This window comes from Equus quagga, chromosome 12 (assembly GCF_021613505.1).
Source record: "Equus quagga isolate Etosha38 chromosome 12, UCLA_HA_Equagga_1.0, whole genome shotgun sequence".
NCBI lineage: Eukaryota > Metazoa > Chordata > Mammalia > Perissodactyla > Equidae > Equus > Equus quagga.
Window position 1 is genome coordinate 99039199 of NC_060278.1, and position 20250 is coordinate 99059448.

Here is a 20250-nt window from a genome sequence, read left to right on the forward strand (position 1 = left end):
CTCCAGACACAGGAACGGCAGGAAATGAACGCCCCCAAAAACAGGCTCTAGAACACCGAACGTGCAGCAGCGGCGGGCCCTGGGGTTCCTTCAGAACCCTGCGGGCAGAGCAGGGCGGGGTGCACCCAGGGCCCCCCGTGGATGCACAGCGGAAACCCCTCCAGAGCCAGGCCGGGCGCCTGTCCCCAACATCCGCCCACAGGTAGGCCCATGTGGTGTCTCAGAGGCCGAGGTGAGGGCTTCCTGGAAGAGAGGATGTCAGGGCACAGCCACCAGCACTTCCGGAAGCTGCCACATCCCCCTCACACCCTCCAATCACGCTTACCAGAGGGCTGCCGCCAGTGCCGGGGCTCAGCAGCCCCATCGCACCCCCAGAGGCGTGGGCTTGTCCACAGCGAGGCCACGAGAGGACGGCCTGAGGCACGGGCTGCAGCCCCCTCCTCGCTCCCCGCTCAGCCTGCTCAAGGCCAGAAAAGGAGAAGAGCAAAGGGCCCAGAGGACGAGGAGAGGGGCCAGGAGGAGCCAGTGGGGTGACACGACAGAGACCCGCCGTTCTCACCTGCCCCTCTCTGGGGTCACGGAGTCCGAGAGAGGCTCCCAGTGCAGATCTGGGACCCCGAGCCTTCCATCCTCCCAGCCACAGCGACTGGCTCAGGAAGAGCATGTGACCCCAGCCAACCCAACGAGCCCGGCCAGGGACCTTCAGTGAGACGGCTGGTCAGACACAGGCCTGAGGCTGCTGGAGGCCCAGGCGGCCCAGGAGAAGGGAGCCCCTGAGAATAAAGCCGACACAAGGAAGACAGAGCCAGGAGGTGGGGGGGCCTGAGACTCGACGACACAATCCGAGCTCCTGGACGCAGCTATGCAGGAAGACACATCTACCGGGGATCTTTCCTGTTTTCTTTCCTTTTTTTTAAGTAAGCAAGTTTAAATTAGGTTTTCAAAGTTTACAAAAACGGTCATAAAACAATAAATGAGGTTTTCAGCCACTCTGGCAAACAGAAGCATAAGAAGACGGATCCATAAAACCACGGAGTGAAAACAAGGCTGGATCTGTCACTGGAAGAAGTGGCGATGCCATTCCACACTGCGATGTGGGGTTGGTGGAGGTCCAGAGGGAGACATGGGGCTGGAAAGCCCTAACATCCTCTCCACAAGAGAAGAAGGCAGCCGTGGGGGTGGGGTGTCCCCAAGGGGGCTGGACCAGATGGAACAGGTCCACTTTCTGGGGACACTTCAGCCAGCTCTGGGAGGGGCTGAGCCTGCACCCACCCGTTGGCTCTGCCCACAGACAGCTCACCTTAAGATTCTGCAGCCTGACATCCCAATTCTAGGCTCTACAGAGACATTCTCTAGAGGAGAAGGTGAAACCGCGAGAGAGGACGGCGATGGTGGTGGTGGTGGCAATACATTTCAATTTAATAGAAGCAACAAGAAACATGGAATAAAGAAGAAAACTAACAAAAACTAAAACTATGCAAAATAAAGCAAGTAAGGGAGGGAAAAAGCATAAAAAAAAAAGAGGACCAATAAAATTCAAAAAGAATGATGGTAGAAACAAGTTCAAATATATCAATAATCACAACAAATATAAGAGAACAAAACTCTCCTGTTATAAGACAGAGATCCTGTCAGGTCATATTTTAAAATTTGACCTTTATGCCATTTATAAAAGAAATACTTAAAATCTAAAGATACAGAATGGTTGATAATAAAAGGATGAAACAAGATATATTAATCAAAGAAACCAACTATAGTTTTATTAATATTGGACAAAATCGACTTTGAGACAATAAAAATAGCTAATACTTAGTAAGCACTTCACAGGTATTATTTCATTTAATCTTCACAATAACCCATGACTAAGGCACTAGTTGAGAGAGTTGGGAACTGAGGCACAGAGAGCTTAAGTGACTTCTCAAAGACGCAACACTAACAAACACAGGAGCTGGGATGGATGAAAATAACAATCATATAATGTTAGAGTAGCTAACGTTTACCAAGCATGACTATCCACCTTGTAACACGCAACATGTTCTCACGCATTGCCTCATCTGATCTCTGCAGCAAGCCTGGGAGGCAACTACCAGCCCCATTTGACAGATGGGGAAATGGAGGCACAGAGTGGGTCAGCAACTTGCTGTTGGTCACACAGCTAGGAAGAGGTGGAGCTGGATTTCCAAATTCAGACTCTCACAGAGCATGGCAGAATGCAGGATGCAGACAAGACTCCCTGGAAGGGCAGTCTGGGAAGGCTCCCTGGAAGACAGGGCATCAGGGCTTGGGTTGGAAGGAAGAAGTGAGAGCGGGTCCCCTACTGAGGGAGGGGCGCTTCGCACCTCGAGCCACTGTTGCTCACCACACAGGAAAGAGCCCTATTCAGGGTAGTGCGGGTCAGGGCACTGGAGCAGCTGTGAGCAAGGTGCCAGCGCTCAGCCCGACAGGCAGGATGGCAGTGGGCGCTGTGGTTGGGGGAGGAGGGGGCCTGGGGCAGAGGGGGACACAGTGAAGAGACCTCTGGCTTCCTGTCCCTTCTCAGCAAGACGGTGACACTGCCAGGTCCCCAGCAGATGAGGAGCTCACTTCATAACGTCAGAGTCAGACGAGAACTCCAAAGTATCCAGAGTAACACAGAAAGAACTCTGGCAAATCGATACGAAAGACAATCATCCAACAGGAAATGGGCCAATGACGCAAAGGGGCAATCCTCATAAAGTGTGGCCACCACCACGGCCACTGCCCTGTCCAGCCGCCCCCCACCCGGACCACTGGAGTCCAGCCCTACCCAGTCTCCCCGCCTCCATTCTCCACACTCAGCCAGAGGGATCCCACCATTACTAAGTCAGATCCTGCCCCTCTTCTGCTCAAAACCTTCCCCTGGAACCTCCCTCACTCAGAGAAGACAAAGACCCACAGTGGCCCTGAAGGTCTGGCATAATCTGGCCCTACCCCTCCCTAGCCCCACTCCCGCACTCTCTCCCTCACATCTTCCTCTCCACTCACACTGGCCTCCTCCCTGCTTTTGAGACACATTCCTGCCTCAGGGCCTTTGCACTGGCTGTTCCCTCTGTCTGGAAGACTCTTCCCCAAGTGGTACCTGAGTGGCCACTTTCCTCACCTCCTTCAGGTCTTAGCTCAAATGTCACCTTCTCAGTCTACCACACCTGGCCTTTACCAGCCCTCCTGGCAGAGAAGATTTTTTCATAGCCCCCGTTCCATCTAAATGAGCAAGCACACTTCCTGTGCATTCTTCTGCTGTCAATCTCCCCCAGGAGAACACAGAACACAGCTGAGGTTTGGACAGTTTTTGTTCACTCTGTGTCTCCAGCACCTAGAACAATGCCTGACACATAACAGTCACTTGATAAACAGCTGGTGAATGAATGAATGGTTCAAACACCCCAGACACGGCAGCACCATTGGCAGCTGTCCCCTGGAGGCAATCAAGAAGACGGAAAGGGATCCGCTAAGAACATGCCGCTCTCACCGTGTGTCACTGTGCTTCAGCGCTGTTCTCTGCACTCCCCGCTCCACCTACCCCACGTAAAGCTTTCTCCTCTGCAGAGCTGTGAGGGGTACACGTCCCAAGGCCACTCCCCGGCCATCCCTGCATGGAGACTGACACCACTACCTCCTCGGTGATGGACCATGATGCAGAGGCAACAACGGAATGACAGCTGCATGACCCACAGACAGACACGGGACATGTGGGCACTGGAGATGGGCAGGGCCCCCAGGCTCTCCCCTAGGCACCACCGCAAGAGGCGCCCCAGCCACAAACCCACCTCAACAGCTGTCCCAAAAGGCCAGCTCCCAGGATGTGCCCTGTTTGCCCCCCAGGATGTTTGACAAGATCATTTACGGAGATGGGGACAAGGGCCGGTGGGAGAAGTCTGGGGGAGGGGAGAGATAGGCACGTAATCGTGGGCATGTTAGGTGGGAGACGCCTGTCAGACATCCAAGCAGAGATGCTGAGGGGGCGGAGAACAAGCTGAGCTCAGGCGAGAGGTCCAGGCTGGAAGTCATCGGCATAGACGTGGAGCTTAAAGCCACGGGAACGTCCACACGGACACTTGTACATGGATGCTCACAGCAGCACCATTCCTAACAGCCAGAGAGTGAAAACAACTCAAATGTCCATCAACTGGGGAACGGACAAACAGAATGCGGTATATCCATGCAACGGAATATTACTCAGCCATAAAAAGGAATGAAGTCATGACAGGCTACAACACAGACAAGCCTTGAAAACACTGTGCTAAGTGAAAGAAGCCAAACACAAAGGCCACATATTATGGGATTCTATTTATAGGAAATGTCCAGAATAGGCAAATTCGTAGAGACAGGAAGTAGCCTCGTGGTTGCCGGGGGCCGGGGAAGGAGGCAGAAGGGACGTAACTGCTAATGGGTCTGAAGTTTCTTTTGAGGGTGATGAAAACATTCTAAAATTATTGCAGCGATGGTTGCACAGCTTTTAAAAATACTTAAAAAAAAAAAGGCCACAGAGTGGATGAGGCCACCTCAGAAGCAAGTCTAAATAGAGAAAAGGCCCAAGGACCGAGGCCAGGGTCCCCGTATACTCTGAGGTGGAGAAGGTGAGGAATCAGGAAAGGACACTGAACAGAAGGGGCCAGAGGGGGAGGAGGCCAAGGGGACCGGGGGGCCAGAGGGCAGCTGCCCCCGTAGACACACGTCCCCTCCAGCTGGCCCCCGCCTGTCTCGCCCGCTGCCACGACGCACCAGGCCCCCGTGGGCCCAGTCCCGGGAAGCTCTCCAAGGGGCAGGGACGGGGTCTGTCCTGTTCACCACTGTGGGTCCTGAGCCCCACCAGCAGCCGGGGCAGAGTCAACGCCCTGACGAGACCTGTGGGCCACCAGGAAACGACTACAAGGGCAGCAACAGCCGTCTCCCCTCGGGCACCTGCCATGTGAGCTCAGGGGCATGGCCCCAAACCTGAATCATTTCCCTGGAAACGTCGAAGGAAAACTCAACAAAGCCCAAAAATGCCAACTGTCTACCCCAGGCCTGGGCCAAAGGCTGAAATAGAATGTTCCGGCTATTCTTAGGCCTTGCTCAAGTTCAGCTTTTTGGGGCTGTTCCCAAAGACGCCGTCCTTCTTGCCTCTCCCCCTGCCCACCCTGGCTCCTCGACCCTGCTCGCCTACTCGATGCTCACACAAGGGGGCTCAGAGGGCCCCAGGGATGTCTGCGAGGGCGGCAGAACGGGAAGGGCTGAGGGCTGGGGCTCAGCTGCCCCAAGCTCATGGGATTGTCTTAAAATCCACTGGAAAATGTGACAGAAAGGAGGAACTCGGGCGGGTACGAAGAGCTCCCTCAGCCCAGCTGTTCTCTGATGCAAACGTTCCAGCTGTGGGTGCCAAAGGCTGGGACACTGAGCAGTCTGTCAGGCGGGGAGCGTGGCCGGTCCCCACAGGAATCTGAGGCCCTGCGGCTGCTCCCCCAGGGCTGAGCCCCCCAGTAAACACAGCTGGAGGCCAAGGAAACGGGCGTGTAAACGGCCACCGGGTGGGGAGGGGAACCCACAGCTGGCTTCGTCACTGTTTCCTGCGGAGAGCCATCCCTCCCCCGGCTGTCGGCCCGCTCCGTCCCTCTCTCTGTTCTCCTGGGACTCCAGCGCCCAGGAACCCAGCCAGAGCAAACTGCGGCCCCTGGGGCTGAGCAGGCCTCAGAAACGCCTGGGCCTCACGTCGAGAGCTTAGAGTCCACCCTACACACAGTCCAGCCCCTCTGGCTGGTAAAATCCATTTCGGAAACTGCCCCTTCCAGTGCCCACTGGGACCCCAGACCTTCCCAAGATCCAGAAACACAAAGGGTTAACAGTAGAGCTGACCCTCGGCTGGGTTCTAGGGTGAGAGCTGGTGGTTCCTCTAATGGGTCACACGTTAAAAAAGGTTTTGGAACCCAGGAAGGAAGGAGCACACCAGCCACCAAGCCACGAAACTCAAGGCCACTGACCTTCCCAGACCCCACTTACAGAACTGAGAAGATCAGCATCCCCAACACCCACACGCTTTGGCAGCTTAACTCCCCAAAGTGATTCCCAACAGGCAGTGTTGCATAATGGGTAGGGGCGGAACTCTAGATGGATGGCCCAGGTTCAAATCACGGTTCCTCCGCTTACCTAAGGTGTGGCCTTCAACAGGCTCTTTCCTTTCTCTGTGCCTCAGCTGCCAGCTGATCACAGCGCCTACCTCATCGAGTTGCTGTAAGAATTAAGTAAATAAATGTTTGATCATCACAACAACCCCATCAGTACTATTAACACAAACTCTGTAGTACAGATGAGAAACTGAGACACGGGGAAGTGACTTTCTCAAGATCACACACAGCGAGTAAATGGCAGACCTAGAATTCAGCAAACCCACATCTACTCTAGGTGAGGAAATGTTTTCTTTGAAGGCCAGATAGTAAATATTTTAGGCCGTGCTGGCCACACCCGGTCTCTGTCACAGATTCTTCTTTGTTTTTTGGGGTTTTTTTTAACAACCCTTTAAAAAATGTAAACACCATTCTTAGCTCAGGGGATGTACAAAAACAGGCTGCGGGCCGGATCTGGCTCACGGGCCACAGCTCTGCCAATCCCCACCCTAAACCACTCCAGAAACTACCTCTTAAATACTGGCAACTAGTTCAAGTTTGGAAAACACACCAAACAGATCCAACGAAGGGCATCTGCAGGTCCCACTCAGTCCGCAGGTTACCAATCTACAAGTGCCACCTGGAGCGTCTTCCGCCCAAGGCGAAGAGCTGAGCTATGTCAGGCATTTCCAACACCTGTCTGGGGATCAAACTGCTGCCAGAACACCTGCTGAAGGTCCTCCGCGATCCCTGAGAGGGATAAACAGCAGCAGGCCAGGGGAGGCGCAGGCAGAGCTGGGTCCCGCCACACACAGCTGCACGTGTGAAAGGCCTGTGTGCAGAGGCAGAGCTGATGACCCCAGGGAGGGTCAGGCCAGCTCCGAGACCATCTCCAGCAGAAAGGCAAGTTCAAGGATTCCCTAGAAGTCTTCCCCTCCCCTCTCCCTTCCAGTTCATGTGGCCCCAGCGAGCAGGCGCGTGAATGAGGCACCACCAGCCAAGTAAATCCACCAGCAGGGACCCCAGGGAACAGCTGTCAGATGCAAAACTTCAGGATGGAGCCAGGGCAGGCTCAGGCCAACAGCGCCACCTCCAAGTGCTGAAAGCCTGGGCTGAGAGCAGCGGATGGTGGCAGAGCCATCCAACCAGCTGGGGATCCGCTCAGGAGCCGACTCTGCAGCTGAGAATCAAGATTTCTTGGGTCCCCACATGAGCCCTGTCTTGCCCTGCTCTGCCTGACCAAGGCCAGCTCAAAAGTGGCTGACAGGGAAGGAGACAGCAGGTGGGGGATGGCTGCAGTGTGGCTCCCTCCTCCACAAATGGCCCAGATTTTGATGAGGGGGTCCTCTGTGCCCCTCACTGGACTTCTGGCCTGTGGGATCCAGTGATTGGCTGGAGGTTGAGCACATGACCCAAGTCTGTGCCAATCAGAACTTGCTTGCTCAGAGTGATTGGTTCAGGGTGGAGCTCCTGACTGTGATCTCGGCCAATCAGAATACAACACTGCTCTGCTCACTGTTATTGGCGCATATCTCAGCCAATCAGAGCACAACACTACTCAGCTCACATGGATTGGGTCAGGGGTGGAGCACCTGACTGTGATCGCAGCCAATCAGAATACAACACTGCCCTGCTCGCTGTCACTGGCGCATATCTCAGCCAGTCAGAGCACAACACTACCCAGCTCAAAGGGATTGGGTCAAGGATCAAGCCAGGTCCAAGCACATGGGGGAGGACAAACAGGGCCAGCAAGGCTTCCTGTAATGGGGTCAAGTTAAAGCACAGGACCGGGGCCCAAACCATTCAGAATATCACCTTCTCCTAGCCACAGAAGGTCAAAGCCTGAGTGACTCTCAGGACTGGTGTCATAGCTCCCACTGTCCTTGAACTTGAGAGGCTGTAAGCTCGGAGGAACTACAGCCAGCTGCTACCACGCTGGAAATAAAGCTAGGCGGCAGAAAGCAGAATTGAGCAAAGGAGAAAGAAGCCAGGTGCCGGTGAGGCTCCAGCCCGGCCCAAAGCCGACGCTGCCCCGAGATTTCTTAGTTACTTGAACCAACAAGTTTTATTCTTTGATTAAGCCAGGCAGAGCTGGGTATTCTGTCCCTTCGAATACGGGGAGAGGAGTCAGGGGAACATCTCACCTTGAGGAGGAGGGGGTACTTGCAGATCCTCTGAATCGGAGACAGCAGGTAGCCTTCCAGAGGGATGTCCGTGGTCTTCCGGCCTCCCAGAAGCATGCAGCTCTGCAAAGGGACAGGAGACCTTCGTGAAAACTCGCCCAGGATGGGATCTGGCCACCTTCAAATAACATGGGAAGCACTCAAAACACAGATACAGACGATCACTTTGGAAGCAATTAGCAACAGCTAGGAGAGATGGAAATGTGGATATTCTACAACCCAGCACAAAGCGCAGGTCAGAGGATGGCAAACTATGGCCTGTGGGTCAAATGCTGTCTATGCCCTGGTTTTTTTTAATTAAATTTTTAATTTTAATTTTTTAATTGAAGTTTTATTGGAAGACAGCCACATCCATTTGTTTACACATTGTCTGTGGCTGCCTCAAGCTACAATGGCAGAGCTGATGAGTCCTAACAGAGACCCTCTAGTCACAAAACCTAAATATTTCCCATCTGGCTTTTCCCATAAAGGTTTGCCAACCCCTGGTCTACAGAAACTTTAACACATATGCACTGGGACACAGGAACACAGCCACTCAAAACTCTGCCATGTTTGGAGGCGGCCCTGTGGCCGAGTGGTTAAGTTCGTGCACTCCACTTGAGCAGCCCAGGGTTTCACCGGTTTGGATCCTGGGCGGGGACATGGCACCACTCATCAGGCCATGCTGAGGCAGCGTCCCAGACAGCACAACCAGAGGCACTCACAACTAGAATATACAACTATGTACTGGGGGACTTGGGGAGAAGAAGAAGAAAAAAAAAAAGACTGGCAACGCAACAGATGTTAGCTCAGGTGCCAATCTTTAAAAAAAAAAAACTCTGCCTTGTTTGGAATAGCAAAAAAAGGGAAGCAACCTAAATATCTATCAACCGGAGAATGGCAAAGTATGTTCATAGCAGATTTAGACAATGGTACACTACCCAGTGGTGAAAATGGGAGAACGAAAGGTATGCACAGCAACACGGACGGACCTCAAAACATGCTCTCAGTGAAAAAGAAAAACAAAAGGATATGTGTGGCATGAAATCATTTATATAAAGCTTTTAAAGACGCACAAAACAAAACCGGGCACTGTTTCTGGAGAACATACCTGCAGTAAAATATAAAGTCACGCATAGGAAAGAAATGTACCAAATCAACATCTCTGGTCTCCCACCACGCCCCTCACAGTCCTGGGTCGCTGGGGCTCACTGTGCCCAATGTGAGCACCAATGAACGAATGAATTAACGAACGAACTAATGAATACACAAACTGCCAGCACATCCAGCAGTGAAAGGTCTCAGGCTTCCTCTTCAATACCATGCCAGAAGACTGGCAATGAAACAGAACTCTTGGAAAAAGAGATTCCCATTCTATCATTCATTCACTCATTCATTCATTCATTCTACAAATACACACTGTGCACTTACTATGTGCTGGGCACAGCTCACGTTCTGGAGATCTGCCCGACAAAGCAGACACTCTCTCTGGTCATATTCAAGTGCAAGTACGACCAGAGAACATTTACCTTGTGCTAACCACGTGCTAGGCACTGAGCCTGGAGGTTCACCTACATAGAAAATTCATCCTCACAGCCCTAAAGGAAGCATGGACCATGACCTCCCTATTCCAGATGGGCCAAGTGGCACAGCACGCTGAAAAGATGGCCCCAGTCTCAGAGCTATGTCCACTGCCTCTCAGGGATCTTAACGGGCCATCTCCTTGGAGAAGCAGAACCCAGGCCCCTGGGTCCCTGCTCTGGAGGGAGCCGCACGGCTCCTGCCCTCTTGTCCACCCCTGGCACAGACAGGGGATCAGGGCTATGGCAGCTGGGAGATGCCAGGCCCCACATTGCTCACACTCAGGCCTTTGTCCTCTGAGCCAGCACTCCCCACAAGCTGCCCTGGTGACATCAGCTGTGGGTAGAGAGGGGGAGCCTGGGAGTGAGGGCATGCTTTCCAGAAGACCCCAGGGTTTGGCAGGAGAAGGGCCTCTCTTGGTCCAGGATCAAGGAGTTTTCACACAACTGTCACAGCCACCAACTACTCTTCTCCCCAAACACACGCCCTCGATTGTTGTTTCACCTTATTTTCATTAAAAAAAATAAAAATAAAAAGCAAACACATGCAGAGCCACCATCACTGTCCTCTGATTACACTCCAGGCATTATAAGAAAAACCTCTGAGAATTCTTCTTTAAACTCTCCTAATTCACAGAGTTGATTCAGGGGAGGTGTCAGCCTCATGTCTTCCTACCCTCCTAACTGCAGGCTGCCCCTGCGCTGTCCTGGGTCCCCCTTTCTGTCCTGGCTGATCTCATCCAGACTTCATCCATCCTTAAGCTGAAAACGCTCAGATTTTTCTCTTTAGCCTGGCCCCTCCCTGCCCTAAACTCCAGACTCAAATCTCTGACTCTACACCCAAACCCCCACCTGGATGACCAGCAGGCCTCTGAAACCGCACATACCAAAGTGGGATTTTTTTGTTTACCTCTCATTTCTGCTCCTACCCCAGCCTTGACCATCTTGGGAAATTCCATTCTTCCAGTTGTTTGGGTCCAAAACCCTGGAGTCACCTTGGACTCCTCTCGTTTGTTCATTTATACCCCAAAGCCAACTCGTCTGGCAAAACATGTCAGCTGGCCCCTCAAACTCTCTGTGAACCCAACCACCTCTCACGCCACCACCGCCCCATCCTCAGCACCACCATCTCCTGCCTGGACCACTGCAGCAGCCCTGGACCGGGTTGAACAGTGTCCTCCAAAATGCCATGCCACCCAGAATCTCAGAATGTGAGTCTCTTTGCAAATAGGGTCTTTAAAGACATAATTTGTTAAGATGAGGTCATACTATACTGGATTAGGGGGGACCCTAAACCAACTGGCTCGTATCCTTATAAGAGGAGGGGACAAGAGAAGAAGCCGTGAGGAGGGGGAAGAGACTGGAGTGATGCTTCCGCAAGCCAAGCAACACCTCGGGCCACCAGCAGCTGCACGAGGAAAGGCAGGATCCGGAGCCTTCGGAGCCTTCGGAGGGAGCGAGGCCCTCCTGACACCTTGACTTCAGGTTCCCGGCCTCCAGACCTGGGAGAGCAGCCATTCTGCTGTTTTAAGCTCCCCCCAGCTGGTGGTAACTGTTTCAGCAGCCGCAGGAAACTTACACTGAGCCCCCACTCTGGTCTCCTAGCTCCCCCCTCACAGCCCAGGGGAGCCTTTGAAAATGCAAATTAGTTCAAGTCATTCCTCCGCTCAAAGCCCTCCCATGGCTCCCATCCCACTCCAAGTAAGACGGAATATTCTACTGAAAGCACTGCCACATGCTCCAACGTGGACGCGTCCCAGACAGCATGCTGAGCAGACACAAAAGCATCCCGTACGATTCCACTCGTGTAAAATTCTGGAATAGGCAAAACCAGCTTCTGGTGAGGGAAACTGGCACAGAGGTTACCTCTGCCCACGCAGAGGGGGCGTGACCAGGACAGAACACAAGGGAACCTTCTGGAGTCATGAAATGTTCCAACTCTTGATCCCGGCGGTGGTCCCACGGGGTACACATCATGCTGCGAGCGCATTCACTGCGTGCATGTTGTACTGCAGTAAAAGGCTTTTTAAAGACCTGAGATCCCTTCCATTGTCTAAACACCCCTTTCCTTCCTTCTTTCTGATCTCATCTCCTTCCACTCTCACTCTCACGCTCTCTTGCCCCACCCCGGCCTTCTTGCTGTTCCTCAAACATGCTTGGACCTCAGGGCCTTTGCACTTGCAATTCCTCTACCTGGAATGCTCTCCCCCCAGATACCCCTCGCCTCTCTCTCTTACTTTATCCAGGTCTCTGCTTAAACATCACCTAAGACACAGTTTTCCCAAAGACCAATCTAAAAATAGCAGTCACCACCCTAACTCCCTCAAAACATTCTGTCATCCTTAACGTACTTTATTTCCTGCAGAAAACTTAATGCCACGTGACATATCATGTAAGTCTCCCCGACTAGAATGGCTGCTCCGTGAGAGCAAGGACTTTCCTTGCCTTGATCACGGGTGTGTCCCCATTACTTAGAATGATCCTACCACATTAGACAGGTGCTCAGTAAGAACCTGCTGAATGAATATATTATCCCCAATTTACAGACAGGAAAACTGAGGCACAGAATGAAGCCCATCTCTCAGCTAGTGCCCAGCACATCATGAATGGAGAGCCAGATTCTGTCTGTCCCCAGTGCCTCTTTTGCAAGCGGCCAAAAGCTGGGAGACGCCAGCAAGCAGGGAGACAGACGGTGTGTCCCCACACGTCCTCCCCCTGCTCACTCCGGCCCAGCCCAGCTGCTGCCCAGAAAATCGCAGCTTGGCCAGCAGGAAGACAACAGGAGAGGCAGGAAGGAAGAAATGAAAAACAGGAGCCCTTCCCCTCTCACAGCCCTGCAGACACCTGGCTGGCATCTACCTGCTTCCCAAGACCCAGCTGAGCCCAAGGGGACGCCTCTGGAGGGTGGGGCCCCGGCAGGGAGCCAGGGGCTGGGTGACATCGCCGAGCGGTGCAGAGTGGTCCATCACAGAAACGTGGCCGCATGCCTGTCATCCGCCCTGCGGCTCGATCCCTGCTTTCTGCCCAGACTCTCATGAATACAAGCGCAGAACTGGACATGCAAAGACGCAGATCCCAGCGGCGGAGGCACCCGCCCTGCACACTTAAGACACAAGACGAAGGGGGAAAGCAGTCGGCCCACGTGCCCGTCCACAGAGGCTCGCCGGGGTCGGGCCAAGCAGGAGAACCCACTAGCGAAGAAAACACAAACTTGAAACGAAATTCTGGAAATACTTTGTTGGAGTCTGTGCATTAGGGAAAAGTACAATTAAGAATTTTATTATACAGTTTAGCTCTCCAGGCACACGGTTAACCCTCCTTATGCTACGCCAGTTGAGTGCTCTGCTTCTGTGGGCTGAATTCTGGATGCCCTGCTGGGAAACAAAACAGGCCGGGGGCGTTGGCCTCTGAGTGAACGAGCAGGGGATTTACAGATGAAAGACCAGGGTTCGAACCCAGAGGACGCTCAATCGATTTTCAAGCATATACTCTTAGAAAGTCACTTAAGACTTTGGAGTAATTAAACTCACCCGTGGCAAAGGCTATGAGGTGCCCCTAATAAATTCTTCCACAGCCAGATCTTCGTCTGGGCACACAGCTGCCCAGAATAAAGACTACATTTCCCAGCGTCCCTTGCAGCCAGGTGTGGTCATGTGACTCAGCTCTGGCCAACAGGGTGTGAGCAGAAGAGATGTGTACAGCTGCTGCCCTCACAAGCAGAGGGGCAGGCCTCCCTCCCACCCGCCTGCATCACTGCCTGGACCGTGCAGGTGGAGAGAGGTCACCTCAGGCCACGTCGAGGAGGGCACATCCCAGGGCCTTGGCCCCAGACACCAGAGCCCCTCCACCAGCCCCAGACTGTCTGCATCCACGTTGTTAATGTGAGAGAGAAATATATGTCTATCACATTTAAACTACTATTTTGGGGATGTCTGCAGAGCAGACAAATGTGTATCTCAACTCACACACCACGGAGAGCAGCTGCTCAAGCTCCAAGGACTCACCAAGGAGAAGCCGTTCCGCGCACAAGCGAAGCTCGCTGCAAGTGCAGGGAAGACCATCACGGACGTCGCTGTCCTGCCTGACAAACGTCCACTCCCCACTTACTTGCACAAGTGCAAACCAACTGTCCTCTGGGGACCCACCCCACCCTCAGGCCCGGCGGATGGGTGGAGCTGACCCCGCCCTCCAGGTCCAGAAGTGACCGATCAGAGCACCAAGCAATCCCTCTTCTACAGCAGCGGGTTCAGGGATAAGGTCTTTGCCAAGCTGCGCTAACAAGCCTCAGACCCAGGATTTCTACTCTAACTACTGGGGAAGAGGAGCTCTCTTTCCTGCGGTTGCTCGGCTGGGAGAGGTCTAAGGGGAGCTGCTGGAGGCCATGTTGCCATCACTTGCGTAGAGCCTGCCAAGGTGGACAAAAGCAGAGCCAAGAGACATGTTCCTGATGACATCATTTCAACACCCAGATGCTGCTGTGCCTGAAGGCCTCTCAGGTCTCAAACTTCCCAGAAAAGTGAACTGATAAATTCTTTTTTTTTTTTTTTTGGCTTAAAACCAATTTTAACTGGATTTTCTTTCACTTATAATTAAACAATCCTAACAATACACTTATTACTACTATTTCTACCACTCCTATTAGGATCACGACTTCAGACGAAGAATTGGCAAACTCGACCTTAGGGCCAAACCTAGCCCTCTGCCTGTTTTTGTAAGTAAAGTTTTCCTGGAACACAGCCTGCTCACTCCCTTACATATTACTTATGGCTGCTTCCACGCCACAAGAGCGGAGTTGAGTCATTGTGACAGAGACTGTAGACGCACAAAACCAACAAGAGCCACTGTCAGGCCGTTTACAGAAGACGCTGGCAATCCCTGCTTCCCCGGGCTGAGGAAGGGATGGGGCGGCCTGGTGGGCATGAGAGTGTCAGCAGGGAGCTCGCTGGTGCCCAGGGAGTCGCGAGGCTGAAGCAGGGATGGGGAGAGGGCAGACTTACCAACAGGAAGGCGCGCACCGTGGGGATCTTGTTCAGCTCCACCAGCAGCCGCAGGGCCTTCTCGTGGTTGCTGCAGTACTCCTCGTAGACGCAGAACTTGTCCTTCTGCAAGACAAGGACAGAGCCCATGGGAGACAGGTCAGGGCGGGAAGGTGGGAGCCCCGAGAGGTGCAGATGGCTGGGCCAGCAGGCCTGGGGGGAAAGGCTCCCCCAGCCCCCTGGAGACCACATGGCAGGGCGGGTTCAGGGCTCCCGCTTGCCACAGGCCTCCCGGCCTCCTTGCCCCAGTTCTGCATCCAGCGGCCTGAGTGAGCTTAAGGGAGGCAGCAGGGCCCAGGGTCAAGTGCACAGACTCAAGCCGAGAGGCCTGGGCTTGAACGCTGGCTCTGCATTTCCAGCTGTGAACTTGGGCAAGTTACCTGACCTCTCTGGGCCTCAGTTTCCTCATCTGTAAGGTGGAGTTAATAAGAGTCCCTAACTCACAGGGTTGTTATGAGGATTCAGTGAGTTAAAACATGACGGGTCAGCATGCAGTAAGTGCTCAATAAACATCCAACTTTACTATTAAAACACAAGTCAGATTGTGCCACACCCCTGCCTAAAACCCTCCAATGTATTCTACTACACTAGGAACAGAATCCAATACTTTATTGGGACCTTCCAGGGCCAGATAATGTGACCCTGCCTTTCTCTGACCTCATCCCACTGGCCTTCTATCTGCCACTTGAATTGGACAGTTCCTACCTCAGGGCCTTTGCACTTACTGCTTCCCTCTACCTGGAACAGTCTTTCCCCAGGCCTGGCTACTCCCACCATTCAGGTCTCAACTCAAATGCTACCTCCTCAAATGACACCTGTGCTACCCTAGCTTCAGTAGCCACCAGGTGTTCTCTATCACCCCCCACCTGTCTTCATTGTCTTTGTGGTGTTCTCACAATCTGGAATTATCTGCATTATTCTTTATCATCTGTCTTTTCCCACTTGGCAGCCAGCTCCCTGAAGGCAGCAACCACGTCTGTCTTGTTCACTGAGGTTTCCCCAAATCCTAGCACACGACCTAGCACACAGTAGGCCCTCAAAGACTCCTTGCTAAAGGAACGGACTCTGCACATCCACCGTGTGCACATGAACCAGGAGGCCAAAGAAGCCTCAGGAATTTGGAGGAACAAGTAGATCTCTGGTCACCGCCACTCGGCAATGCCAGTCCTGAGGCAAGGGGACAGCTCTGTTGACCTCCAGATGCCCCTGAGCCCAAAGCTGGCCCCTTTCCCACCTAGAGGTTGCCCGCGGGTCACCAGGTCTGCAACCCTCAGGCAGGGTTTCTGGGACTGGAAGAGACAGGGGCCTTCTTAGCAGGAAGCTCTCGCTGAGCATTCTCGGTTCCAACGGCTCGCGGAACACCACCTCCCAACCCGCCAACCCAAACAAGGATGTCCTGGCAAGGCCCCCGGGGAGGAAGGGCTGAGGGGCCTGGGCCTGGGGCAGGGGGTGGGCAGGAGACCCCAGCAGCGAAGGAAGGAAGAGGGGGTCTGCAAAGCAGGAGCTCGTCTTGTCTCCAGACCAGCCCCCCAGCATCCTGCCGCGGGGTGGCCGCAGGAAAGAGGAAACCGAAGAGGCGGGGACGGCTTTCAGAATCAGTAAGCACCTCAACCCGCCCGGCTCACCGGGCTCCGTGGGCACCTTCCGGGCAGACGCCCTGAGTGGCAAAGTGCCCACAGCCAGAGCCGCCGGCCGACACGGAGAGTGCACTGAGGGCACTCAGGACAGGCCACACGCTGAGCCCCGGAACGAGGGGACACTGCCTCCCTCAATAACCCCACACAGCATGGCCGTGTTCGACCCACTCACACACGGGAAAAGCAGTCTCACACCGGTGAAGGGGCAGACCCAGGACTTGGCTCTCTAACCCCCTGCCGACGTCCAGCTCAAGGTCATCGCAGGGGGTGGGGACGGGAGTGGGGGCAAAAACACAGGGTACAAATCTCAAGCCACAAACGCACAACCAAGCTCTGAGGGGACCGTAGATAATGACGAAAAGTGCACAGAGGGACTTAAAACCAACCGCCTGGCGGGAACCCAGCTCTGAGTCCCTAAGCAGGGGGTGGCCTGGGGCAAGCAGTTTCCCCTCCCGAGGCCTCGGTTTCCTCATCCACGAAATGGACACAACAGCTGACCCCACTAAGTGTTCGGCTGGAGGCTTAGATAATGTCAGTAAAGTGAGCAGCACAATGAACACTTCATAATATTTCAAAATACTCTCAAAACATTAGCCACAAACACAATCAACAAACATGAATCAAGAGGGAAAAATACCGAAGCAGTTTCACGGTTAACCAAAGCGTACACACATTTACACACACGGGACAAAGGGCCCTGACGCGCCCTCCAAGGAACCCCAAGCGGTCTGAGCGTCACAAAGCACAAGCCACCTGCGCCAAACACCACCAGCGTCAGCAGGCCCAGAGAAAGCGCAGGGTCAGCAGCGAGCCCCCTGAGACGCCACCACACACGTCCACATGGGGGCAGGAAAGGGGGAGAGGGCACCCCAGCAGCCCCCGAGCAGAGCTATTTCTGTTTCCACGTGTCTCCAATGAGCCTAGGAGACCATCAAGGCCAATGGAGACGGATAAGGAGAAGTGTGGACCCGGGCCCAGATAAAAGATGTGAGGGAGAGGACCTGTCCTGTGCAGGGGACAGGAACCGGCCAGGGCCTGGGCTGCTCCTGCAGAGAAGGGCTGCAGGGCTGCGGAGGGCTGGGCACCTGAGTGACAGCAGGAGGTCCTGACCACACGTAAGGAGCTCTCGAAAAGCAGCCCCCTGCGGCCGGCCGAGAGCCTGGGCTTGCCTGGGCCTGCAGACCCCGCCCTCGGAGCCGCCCTGAGACAAGACACCAGCCACCACCATGCTGACCCCCACGGACCACTAGCAGCATCGTCCTTGCAGCTGCAGGCGCACCTCTGCGGCCAGACCACCCAGGTGCACAGCCCCACTGCCCAGATCGCCAGCCCTGTGACCTGGGGCAAGGCATGTAATCTTTCAGGGCCTCTGCGTCCTTGTCCATAAATTACAGCCAACAATCACCTCCCCACGTAAGGTTGTTGGGATTCACAGTAAGTGCTTAAAACAGCACACAGTAGTGCTCGTTAACTAACAGCTACTATTATTAGCTGCTATTGATGCCGATGCTATTATTACCATCACCAAGACGTCAGCAAATTCATATTCCACCGGTGAATTCGTCCATGACGAGGTAGGGCAGTGGATGGGTAGGTTTTAATGGCAAGAAAAGAGAAAGGCAGAGTGAGGAGGGAGCTGAGTGGACTCTGGTCCGGGGAGGGCCACCAGGGGAAGGCAACAGGCAGATTTTGAGCTGGGGGGCCTTGCCCCACTGCCCCCTGGTCTGCCTCACTTGTCATTCAGGCGCTGTCCATCTCTCCCCTCTCCCTCTAGGCTGTGAGTGCCTTTGCACCTGCTGAGGTCAGTGCTGGGGTGTCAGTGGGGACTGACGTCCCTGGGAGAGAGCAGCCATCATGACTGTTTGATCAATGAAAGCAAGAAAGCAGAGGGAGGAACTGAGAGGTGCCCACCGCCCCTCAAACCAGCCCCCTGCTTCTACCCAGGCAAGCCTGGCCCCCTACATCCGCAGCATCAGCTCTTCACTGGAACATCTGTTGTTTTACTCACCCAGCATCCGTTCCCCCTTGTTCTGGTCACGGCCCCCAATTATTCCCCTGGGGACCTGCCTCCTACACTCCGAGCTTACTGACCCCACTCCACTCACCCTAGACCAAACCAATGCAAGAGCTCCCTGTCCTGCCAACAGTGGCCCTGTGACCCAAGCTGGACCCATGACAGCCCTCAAGGACGCGTGCTAGAATCATTGTGAAGAGAAGCCCTCTTTGAACTGTTGTTGCTGAGCTGGCAGTGTCAGCCTGGAACTGCTGAGAGCCACCTTTGTCACCACGTGAGGCAACCACCCCCTCACCCCTCAAGAACGAAGCCAATACAAAGGAAAGCAGAGCCAAGAGACAGAAAAATACCAAGTCCCGAAAACACCATATGGGGTCCTGGATCCAGCTATGCCTGAAGCCAATCACTCCTGAACACTTCACTTACGGCTCATTAGTATGAACCATAAAGTCTCTTTTGTTTGTTTGTTCCAGCCTGTTTGAGTTGGTGTTTTTGTTGCTTGCAGTGAAGACAGTACTAGTACCTGCACACTCTGAAAATGGGAAGAAAATGAAGACCCGGACCCAACTCGGGGGAGGTAATAGGGTCTCCCTGTCCACCTCCATCTGTCCGATGAAGGGTAGGGACAGAAGGCAGAGACAAAGCTGTCTGTCCCCACACACCAAGCCAATCACCAGGCAGTGCTCGGTGCCGGCTGGAACGCTGCTGAGAATTCAGGACCCCGGGAGCACAGCGGCAGAGCGCTGTGACGGACCAGCGATGTCCACCACCGATGCAGGAGAGGAGCGGAAGCGGTAAGAAAGATCACCACAGGCTGGTCATTCCTCACCCGAGCCCCCTCTCTGACACACCCAGCAGTGTCCTCCTCCCCTTTAGCCTGCGAAAAGGGCAGGGGACCGAGGCACGAGGCTCGGAGAGGGTGAACTGAGCAAACGGCAATGCCTCCTCTCCAAAGCCATGCCCGGTTCCATGACTCCCAGTCCCTCCGCGGAGCCCACCCCGGCTGCGTCTCGGGCCCGGGAGCCTGAAATATGGCAGCGCTGCTTCTGACAGCTAGGAGTTTAAGCGTTCCCTCTTGTCCTCGGGGCCCCACACGGGCTTTGATGGTTTTGCCAGAAAGAATTAGACAAACAGTTGTGCGCACACAGATGTGGCGGGCGGCGAATGTGCGGCTGCGGGTCTGGGCTGCGAAGGAGGAGAGGTGGATGGCTGCCAGCTGGAACCGCTGGGGGAGAGGGTCAAGCCCCCAGGGAGGGCCCGAGGACTGTCAGAGGCGACGGCTGCCGTCCGCAGGACCCAGGGCTGACACCGGCTCCACGGAGACCATCTGCTCGAAACCACTCACTTCACACCCAAAAAGGCTGAGACTCAGCGCAGGGAGGGAGCTGCCCGCGAGGATCGGTCTCACGTTTTCGAGGGCTTCCTCGACCTCATCCACCTACGCACACAGCTTCGGGAAGGGGTGAACGCAGAACTCAGGCCACGCAGTGCTGCCCTGCTCAACACCTACGGGGTCCGGCCCGCCACGAGCTGAACTCCCTCCGCCACTCACTCTGCTCCCCGACCCAGCCCCGCTTCCCTCCAGCGTCCAAGCTGCTCCCCTTCCAGGGCCTCTGCCCTCGCCCTCCTCCCCCACCTGGCATACCCCCCCAAGATGGCTCCACGGCACCACCTCGCCGCCGCCGGGGCCTTCCCTGCGCAGGGATGCCAGATAAAACACAAG

At 54.5% G+C, this 20250-nt stretch overlaps 1 protein-coding gene across 2 annotated transcripts in view; it reads right to left on the bottom strand.

Moving 5' to 3' along the window:
- Window positions 1-20250, bottom strand: part of PREX1 (phosphatidylinositol-3,4,5-trisphosphate dependent Rac exchange factor 1) — a 182677-nt gene that overhangs the window by 80247 nt on the left and 82180 nt on the right. Inside the window, exons 4-5 of one of the 2 annotated variants that reach the window (XM_046679427.1) lie at window positions 14838-14942; window positions 8243-8344 (exon numbers count right to left, since the gene is read on the bottom strand). In XM_046679427.1, the coding sequence (XP_046535383.1) occupies window positions 8243-8344; window positions 14838-14942 (207 nt within the window). Of the gene's footprint in view, window positions 1-6141; window positions 6160-8242; window positions 8345-14837; window positions 14943-20250 lie in introns of those variants that run through there. The other variant, XM_046679428.1, reaches the window with a different exon arrangement.